This window comes from Eurypyga helias, unplaced genomic scaffold (assembly GCF_000690775.1).
Source record: "Eurypyga helias isolate BGI_N326 unplaced genomic scaffold, ASM69077v1 scaffold1826, whole genome shotgun sequence".
Taxonomy (NCBI): Eukaryota; Metazoa; Chordata; class Aves; order Eurypygiformes; family Eurypygidae; genus Eurypyga; species Eurypyga helias.
The window spans coordinates 1,805-11,699 of record NW_010255803.1 but is presented as its reverse complement, the minus strand read 5'-3'; the positions used below and the strand labels follow the sequence as shown (position 1 = coordinate 11,699).

Here is a 9,895-nt window from a genome sequence, read left to right as displayed (position 1 = left end):
GCAGGAATCGTGTGTCTGGAACAGTTCTACACATGTTTTTTTTCAGTGGTGTGTAAGAAGTACTCACGAAGCCCGTGCTGAGTTCTGTGTGTGCAGACAAACTTGTTCTGAAGGAGACAATCTCTGTTCCTTATCTTCCAGAGTTTTTTGGAGTTCTAGTGTCTGTGTGTGCTTGTCTTCCACATTTTCCCAGGTTTTTGATGGCAGTCTTCTTGTTTCTCAGCAGGTTTCACTAGTGCTGACTCTCAGCTTTGGGCTCTGTCCTTGTGGAGCTCCCATCCTGTAGCTGAGATGCTGCAAACTTCCACAGTGACCTGTTCTTCATCTGTTGGTTTTGCAGTCTTTGGAGATAGCGGGAGGAGAATAACGGCCAGGGAAGGGTCAGGCATTTCTACACTGAGACTGGCTGATAGCCTCTTGAGCAACCCTTGGCTCCCACCTTTGGGGTGTGTCAGGTCCCTGAAGGACATGCGTACGTGGGCTGTCACTGGTTTTTGATAGCTGTCCTCCCCAGTGCTCCCTGTGACTTGGAGACCCACAAAATGACTGTGGAGGCAGGAGGAGGAGTGGCATAGAGCAAACCCTCTGTTTGTTTAAATGGAAATGCAGAAGCCAGCCATGTGCCCTGCTCTGAGCCTGAGCACACAGTTGCAGCAGTCGCTTTGTTGGGTTACTCTGTGTCCCTTCGTAGGAATATTCTCAGCGATGGCTGCCACGTGCAGCTGACCCATTTTGGGGCCAGATTCAGCCTGTTTAGCAGCTGGCCCATTTGGAGTAAAATTGCTGGAGTTACTCATGTATTCCAGAACTGATTTTGGCTGTGGATTATGTTAATTTCCCCTTTAATGGGAACATTAAAATGAGAAGACAAGGATGTGTTGTTTTCTTGCTCATCTTCTGGGCCTTCGATCATTAAGCCACAGTGACAATGTGTTTGAAGAGAATATTGGCAGTTACTGATTTATTCCAGCCACCTCCACGTTTTGGGAGACCTTAGGGATGGATTGCACTACAGAACTCCCCATATGCACCTCGTGGAAATAGGAAGACATGTTAAATACATGCAGAACTACTTTGTCTGCTGAGACCTCATATTCTTGCTTGACTTTCTTGGTGATTTCTTATTCCTAGGCTCTCGAATTGCCAGCTGGCTGCCCAGTTTTTCAGTGGAAGTGATGCATACTACAAACATCCTTGGTATCACGCAAGCCAGCAACTCCCAGCTCAATGCTATGGTAAGACTGCTTTAATAATTTGCACCTCAGCCTTCCTATCTATGTGTGAAGGGGAAAGAGGTACATACAGATGGAGAACATAAGGGGGAAGGATGTCAAAGTGGTGTTTAAGTGCTACAGGAAAGCTATTTTTTTGACCGAGAGACACTTTATTTCAGTGAAATTATGGCTGTGTGTTGGTTCAAATGTGCAAACATAAAAGAACAGGGCTGGAGGTAGGTGAGGGAGGGAGGAAAATTATGTGTATTTCCTGTGTAGATAGGCAGGGTTTTTCTCAGCTTGCTTAGTGCAACTTCTTCAGCCTTTTTCAGTACTTATCTTCACTCACAACTTGCAGTAGCAAAGGGGGGTGAGTCTGTGACCAGAGGGTTCAGCTGTTGGTCAAGTGGTAACCGATCAAACCTATTCTGTAGCTTCTCATATTTGTAGTGTTTACTTTTAATAGCATTAAGCTCCGAGGTAGCTGTTTCTGCTAGAGCGTTCTGTTGGGGTGGGGTGGGGCTCAGTCAGCTCTTGCCGATTCGTGATGATGATAGGAGTGTTGAGCCTGAAATCCCAGGTTTGTTGACTTCATACATAAACACTAACGTAGTACAAAAAGAGAAGGGTATGGCCTTCTGAAACACACTTGGTTCATTTAGTTTGCAGAGTGCTGTTTCCTCTGAGTTCTTAAAGCTACTGCATGTTGACTTCATACATAAACACTAACATAATACAAAAAGAGAAGGGTATGGCCTCCTGAAACACACTTGGTTCACTTAGTTTGCAGAGTGCTGTTTTCTTTGAGCTCTTAAAGCGTGCTGTAGCATGTTAGTGACTGCTCAGTGAGGTATCTCATGGAAGTGATGAAGTTGTCTGGATGTGAGATCTCTCCCATGGCCTTCACTACTGTTTAAGCATCAGCAAGATAAGCCGCAGTTTTTAGGGGGTTTGAGGTAGGGTGGGCAGGGCACAGGAAGGTGTTGGCAGATGGTTTGCTAGTTAAATATGCAGGAATTCTCTCTCTAAGGTCAGTTTAGTTTTTATTTCACTGGACTCAGTGACACAAATAGGCTTTTGTTGAGTAATTGTTTCTTAGCACTGTGTATTAAAAGTACAGCAGCAACGCCCACTTTAATGGAAAGGCCCGTGTTAGCAAATTATTAAAGTGCTACATATTTTTAAGAGAAAATAGGTGAAATTCTCCTTTGTGTTAGTGAATAAAAACCTGGGGAAGTACTGTGAGGGAAAGCCCAGAGGCTGAAATGCTGGATCAGATGTTTTGGTCCCAGGTTAGTACAATGGAGAGTTAGGTTTGCTGTAGTTGTTTGTGTTTGAACTCGCTGTCAGCAGGTGTGTAGTTTTGCTTTGCTCTCAAAATTCCTTCTGCCCTTCTTTTCTTCTTCTTGTTCGCATTGCCCCCCACCCCATAACTTTCAGTATTAGTTAAAGTAGGATTTGACTATTTAACGAAGTTGGATTCTCGAAGCATATTATTTGTCTGCCCTCTTACTTTTATCTGTTTAATCTGGGTATTATTTAAGTAACTTGGAATTCCATAATAACAGGTCCCTGACAACTCAGTTTAATTTACTTGAGCTTTCAGGCCCTATTCAAGTGGCAGGGTGGCTGGAGAGAGTAAGTTATTAAAACTTACTCCATTTGTCCTTACCAGCACTGTTTTGGAACCCATCTGGGACAAAGAAAATTATATTTTTTTCCCAGTGTTGATCTAACCTTCAGTCACTCATGTGAATTTTATATAGATCTTTATTAAAAAGGCTGTCATAAAAGAGGGTTGTGAAGCTTTTGAAGCCTTTGTGCTTCTACAAGCACTGTTCAGGAATCTAAATTTTCAGGACCATGTGGTGTCTCCATAGGAGTTGCAGTTTTGCTGCTGGCTTCAGTGGGGTCAAAATATTGCCGTGGAATTCAGTGCTGGCAAGGGATTTCTTTCTCTTGCTTTTCTTTCTGTGTGTGGGACATCATATCCTAAAACGGCATCTCTGAGCTGTTCATCTGCTTTTTAGCTCTTCCTGTTGAGATGCTCGCCAGCTAACTTCTATTTACTGCTGATACTGACTGTATAAACCTTGTTTTCTCCAGGCCCATCAGATTCAGGAGATGTTCCCTCAGGTTCCATATCATTTAGTTCTACAGGATCTGCAGCTGACTCGCTCCGTAGAGATCACCACCGACAACATCCTGGAAGGGCGCATCCAGGTGCCTTTCCCCACACAGGTAAGTCGTGCGACCGTGCGCCGAGAACGGCTTGCTTGCTTTCTTACCACAGAACCGAGCCTGTTGATACTGAGTGAGGGGTGTGAGGTAAGTGGAAGCAGAGGTGAATCCAGCTTAGCTTAATGCAAGATGATTCTTCAGATCCTACCCGTAGGAAGATGTTGCAGTCAGAAGCACCAAACCAGTTTGGGCAGTCTAGTGGATGTTGCGTTGCAGCATCTGACTCGATTGGAACGTCTCTCGGTGGCCCCTGAGGCATATGCCTCTGTTCCTTGCTGTGGCCCTTGGAAGAAAGACTTGGAGTGTGTTAGGGTGGGTCGCAGGCGTGCTTTAGCATCGCCCGTTCGCAGTGCAGCACACTGTCTTGGTGAGTCTGTCGCCCGTGGCCTGTAGCTTGTCCCTGGTTAATGTCATCGGGGACGCATGAAACGCTTGCCTGTACAGTCTCAAACATGTTCTGTGGTGCCAAATCTAGTGAAAAAACCTCAGGATTTGTTTTTTCTTTGTTTAGATGTCTGTAAATGCAGCATATTCAGTCATGTGCTAAAAATATATTGAAAATGTCCTAGCTAGGCTAGAGACAAATATTTGCTCAGTCAAAGCAGCTCTTCTCGGTTGCTGTTGTGCAGAGCCTTTAGAACATTTCCAGTTGATTTCTCTGCTGACAGATAATTGAATTGTACCACTTAGGAAGGTTTTCTGCAAAGAAAGCGGTCGGCAGAATGATGCCTTGTTCTTAATTAGCAATAGCAGATTTCAGTAAAGCAGTCTGGGGACCATGTTTCTGTTAATAAGAATATCAAATCCGGGTTCTGTGCACGTCAGAGGGCACTGTTACCTGGAGTCTGCGTGTGGGGCAGCAGAGAGAATTCTCTTTCAACACGGCGCACTCAGCTTATTGCCAACTTCCCTGTTTCTAAGCGGGACGCAGCGCGTGACGGCGCAGAGGACAGGGTTTGAGTGCGGTCAAAGGGCTGGGTTTCGTTTGGCCGTTTCACACCCTGTGTTAAACCCGTGATGTTTGCATTGCAGCGTGCAGATGGCATTAGACCTGCACTGAACAGTTCTGTGGAACGGCACGGCGCTGATCAGGAGGATATGGAAACTGTCACCCAGGTAATTTGGCATAAAGCACCACTAGAAGCTGCGTGGGCGGATCGGTGCGTTTGGGTCTGTACCAGGGCAACCCCTCCTCCCATTTCACACCAGAACTAACGCTGTCCGGCAACTGAAGTAGCACGTCAGCATGGAGCTCCGAAAACAGTTACCTGCGTGCTTTTCTTTTTCCTCCTTGGAGAAAGTGCTCTCAGGTGACACAAAGAACAGAGACGATGTCTCTGTTCATGCCTGGCCAGGCCCATGCCTATCTGTGGAGTCTGAAGGGCAGCATGCTCTGCTCTTCCCCTTCCTCTTCCCGTTCTCTACATCTCCAGACACCTCCCTTAAAATGAGCAGTATTTCTCTTCTGGCTGCAAGAATTCTTTTGTATTATGGAGGGAGCACTTGGAGACACGGGGAGCTTTGGTGTGGATGGAGGGGGATGCAGACAGGGCCAAGAGATAACAGACCCTTCACATATAAAGCACAGTACTGGGTTTTGCTGTTCTTCACTGAGGGCTTTATTAAGCAGCATGTACTACCTAAAATATGCCAGGAAGGAAAAAAATCAGCCTGCGAGTAGAATAAGGTTTCATTCCACTTCTGTAGTAGGAAAATAGTGAGGGTTTCTGTGTTACAAACCTCCCTTTCCACTGGCTGAGAGGGAGTTGGTGGTGTGCGACTTTCTGCCTCTGCAGCCTTTGATAACTGAAATAGCTGACCTGTTAACACCAGAAATTGGACTGTGGCAGTCCCCTCGTTAGCAGGTGGCAAGACAAGGAACTCTCATTTGGTTTCATACGGCAGTTGAGGCTGAAGAAGAGGTGGTGAGGATTGGTACCGGTGCTTGGTAAGAGCCGGGGGTAGGAGGTGCAGAACTGCAGGAATGAAAACCTTGGTCTGGGTCTAGCAACTGTTCAGGGTTAACTAGAAGGTCTTGGTGGCACTTCCCCTGTTCAGTGTGTAAAGCGTCTCTGTTTACAGATGGTATCTAGCTGTTTTCTGTAGCTCGGTGCTGGCTTCAGATCCCACTTGGACTGCTTGTGTTGCTGTTCATCTTCCTTCCTCCCTGCCCGCTGCTACCCGTGACCCTGTCCTTCCTTCTACAGAGCTTGAAAAACCTGGGAGTGGTGTTCCTACACCATGTCACTGAGCCCGTGCTCCCTAACAGTGTTGCCCTGCCGCTCTGACGTGCAGCTGAGCGCTCGGCTCACGTGATGGGTTTTAGCTGAAGTGAACAGCGCTTTGGATGGAGAGCGTGGTTTTGTTTTGTAGAGCAGCAGGGCGATAGCCTGCCGACACGTGTGCCGTTGTGAATTTCCCGCTGCCGGTGGCTGCGTGAGGGCATGAACGGGTGGTCTCTGCGCAGGCTTTCCTGGATGGATGTTTACTGTGCCAGGTGGGGTTCACGGGCAAAGGCTGAAGCGGGAGACTGCCACGCGCTGAAGGAAACTTGCTCCTGGGCAGCGTCGTGGAAGCTCCGGTTACTGCTGTCCTCCTCCTGCCTCGTGAATGATTTGTGCCTTTCGTGTTAGCTTAGGCTGGCCTCAGGCAAGCTCATCGCCCTCGTTACAGCCACAGGGATCTGCCTAGGAGTCACACTTGCTGACCTCCTCGAGCCTAGGGACGTCCTTCCTCCTCGAAAACTCCTTTGATCTTGCTCTCAGCTTTTAACTGAGTACCTGGCACATTGTAGATGTTCTTTTTCCTCTTGCCAGAAGAATATGTTGCTGTAGTCAGTCCAACTCTTGTCTGTGTGGGAAGGTCTAGCAGCAAACAAGCTACTTCAGCAGATTGCGCTTGATTCTTTAATAAGCTTTTTGAATGCAAGTGGGAAGGGACATAAACCATCATCATCTCCTCCGGGGAAGACTTGAATTTCCAAATAGTGGATGGATTAACTTCACACCTGATGACACAGCCCCCGAGAAAGACTGTGGCAGCTCTGGTTGCTTTGTGCTGCAGCCTTAGAGTCAGTTTTACAAGCTTTCTATCTCTTCCCTTTCTTTTTACCCACTGAGAATCTGTATGGATCTCCAGCGGCAAGCAGCAGACCCGCTGGAGCGCTGCGTGTTGGGAATAACATTTCTTAGGGGAGCTAACATGCTCAAATAAAAGCACCCTTCTTCGTGAGTAGCATAGGTTTTCCTCTGTGCCTTATGTTGTATATGACTTAGTTCTATCTACCATTCAAAGACATTAAAATAGAGATAATTTTCTGACCTTGCTGTTACTCCCTGTAAGAACAGATCCCACAGCAGCTGTAGCTACTTTCTGCACGCTTGTATTTTCACATGCTAAACTGGATTTGAAGGTTATCCTTTAAATTTTTGTGTGTGTGTGTGTTTGTTCACCTGTTGCTGTAACCCTGGCTGGAGATTGGGCCGGACTGCTCAGACCTAACTGGTAGGCTGTCCTTACAAAGCTGAAGCTTGCCTGGTGCAGCTCTTCCCCTTCTGCTGCCTTGGGAATTCAGTTTATTGTCATCCCTTAAGCTCTTGGTGACTCTTGTTTAGAGACACTCCTGAGGCATCCTGTGGCTTCTGTGAGACACCCTTTCTCTTGGAGCCTGAAGGAGGAGTGTTTTCTGTTGTGGCCGGGTTTCTGCATCTGAGATCTGCTGCCATGCTGAGGCATAGCCTTTAGTGCAATTGCTTTTGATATTTTTGTCTCTAAAACCTCCTCAGTAACCACGTTTGTGTTCCCGTAGAACAGGCTCTGGGTATGGATTTTTGCATCTTTGTAACATTCCAAAGCCAAAACCGCTTAGGTGAGTTAGCTTACACCTGCTATGAATGGCCCAGGGGAGAAAAAGGCGTCCTGTCTGAGCATCTGCCATGAGGAGTGCGTCCTCGCTGCTTTTCCCAGCAGAGCTTCCCTTTCCTGTGTCCCCCGGCGTGGCAATAGGAAGCCGCGGTCAGGTTGCTCCATTCCTGTTCCTCTGGCTCTGCTGGGGTCGTCAGGAAATCAGTGAGATCGTTCTCTGGAGCTCTCGCTTCCTCCTGTGGGATGTTGCTTCGAGGCAGCCCGACCGTACGCCATCGCGTTATCCCGCCTGCCTGTGGGGAGCCCTTCCCAGTGCGCTGGAATTCACGCGTTCTGCCGACGCAGGCTGGAGAGGTGCTTGTGCTGGAGGCTGCGGGCTTCGGGCTGCTCTGGCCGGGCCCTGGCGACCCTGCCTGGATCACCTGGTCGATGGGAAGCGCCATGTCTCTCGGTGTTGGCTCTCCGAAGGTGCTGCGTCAGGGAGATGGCGTTACCACTGCGTCTCTAGGGCTTTGGGATGACTCAACTCGTTTGGCACATCAGCCTCTGGAAGCTGCGCGTCGCACGCTGTCACGCTGCTGAGCCCACGCTCTTGGGACTTGAGCGCGGTCCCGCTGCCAAGGCTCCTGCCCCCCGGGTATACTGAAGGCCCCAAACCAGGACTAGATTTGGCTAATACCTCTCTGATGCATCCTGCTTGTTCGAGTAATCCTCTGGGATACCAAATGATAGCTGAATCCTTAAGCCCTTCGTTGAGGTGATTTGTTTCTTGACGCTACCACGCTTAGTAACATCTTGCTCTTCCATCACAGAGTGGATCTGATGGTGTATGACAGGATGGGATCAGGAATGACGTCATTCGTCAGCAACGTCATTCACCGGCTCGGTTTTCTCAGTAGTGCTCTCGGCCAGCTGTCAAGGCTGAGGAGGTTCTGGCGCGGGGCTGCCAGCTACTATTGACACGCCGTGCTTGGGCCGGTCGCCAGCCTTGCTCCGGCAGTTCGGGTGCTGTGGAACCCGGTGAACCGCAGCCTCGTAAATTCATGGAATCAGAGTCATAGAACCACAGAACGGTTTGGGTTGGAAGGGACCTTAAAGACCATCCAGTTCCAACCCCCCTGCCATGGGCAGGGACACCTTCCACTAGAGCAGGTTGCTCCAAGCCTCATCCAGCCTGGCCTTGGACACTCCCAGGGATGGGGCATCCACAGCTTCTCTGGGCAACCTGTCCCAGTGCCTCACCACCCACTCCGGGAAGATCTTCTTCCTGATATCTAATCTAAACCTCCCCACTTTCAACTTAAACCCGTTACCCCTTGTCCTGTCACTACAGGCCCGTGTAAAAAGCCCCCCCCAGCTTCCTTGTAGCCCCTTCAGGCACTGGAAGGTGCTATAAGGTCTCCCCGGAGCCTTCTCTTCTCCAGGCTGAACCCCCCCAACTCTCCCAGCCTGTCCCCGTGGCAGAGGAGCTCCAGCCCTCGGAGCATCTTCGTGGCCTCCGCTGGACCCGGGCCCTTCTCAAGCACACATCTGTCCTCTTCGCAATCACATTTGCTGTTCTTCCCTTAGTATGTGGATTTCTGCCTTTCCAACTCTTCACTGTTGCGCTGCTTGTCAAGTCGGCTGCAGAATCTCTTTCAAATGCCCCGTTTTCACAGAGCATTAATTATGAGTAATTAATGTTTGCCTTTGAGATTACTTTCAAACGTGGCGTGAAAGATACAGCGTTCTAGAGGACAGGCTCTTTGAACACGTGTTGAAATAGCTTTGTTCTGTCTTTTGGCTGAGGTTTTCAAAGGAGCCCAAGGGAGTGGGGTACAGCAGGTGAGAGTCTAGTTTCTTCTGGTGCCTCAGAAGGTGACAGTTCTTTGTAGCTCGTTGATTCGGTGCAAAGAAGCCTTGTTAGCAAATTTTGCTGAGACTTAACGACATTTTTTTCCTTTTCTCTTAGACTGAGAGAGTGCCACTTGAACTCAACTCAAGACTGGAAGAAATGGTGGAATTCAACGAAATGGAAGCCGAGCCTAGTGGAGCCGAAGATTTTGAGGCCAGGGGAAGTCGCTTTTCCAAGTCAGCTGATGAAAGGCAGCGTATGTTGGTTCAGCGGAAGGAGGACTTGTTGCAGCAAGCCCGAAAGTACGTTCCTTGCTAAAGCTCCAGGCTGGTCGCTCGGTTATAGTCCTCCAGAATGGGTTTCCAGTGGATTATGGCTTCTGAGAGCCCGAGTTGGTGTAGAAAGTAGTAGTAGGGATGAACACATCTGCCACAGCAGGCTCAGGATGCCCTTCAGGCCAACCATCGCGTTTAAACCCAACACTGAAATCGCGTCGTGTGTCCCAGGGTGCACACATCTTCCCGAGTGATCGATCCAGAGCTCTTGGAAATCAGAGGATGATTTCTCCCCCTTGAGTCTGAGCCTGTAGTAAGCGAAGGTCGAGTCCTCGAGTAATCCTTAGCCTGTCTCCCGGCGTGGGTGTGAGCCCACGCGGCCTGTGCTGCGGTTTCCAAACACGCAGCGGCTGTCGTAGCACAGAGCGGCGGGGGTTGAGGGCTGACTCACTGGAGCACACTGGAGG

General features: G+C 48.9%; 1 protein-coding gene across 1 annotated transcript in view; it reads left to right on the top strand.

Annotated features, from left to right (window-relative positions):
- LOC104510977 (E3 ubiquitin-protein ligase AMFR-like) overlaps nucleotides 1–9,895 on the top strand; it is a 28,902-nt gene that overhangs the window by 17,427 nt on the left and 1,580 nt on the right. Inside the window, 4 exon segments of the mRNA XM_010153406.1 lie at nucleotides 1,132–1,235; nucleotides 3,321–3,455; nucleotides 4,488–4,571; nucleotides 9,271–9,455. Coding sequence (XP_010151708.1) covers nucleotides 1,132–1,235; nucleotides 3,321–3,455; nucleotides 4,488–4,571; nucleotides 9,271–9,455 — 508 coding nt within the window.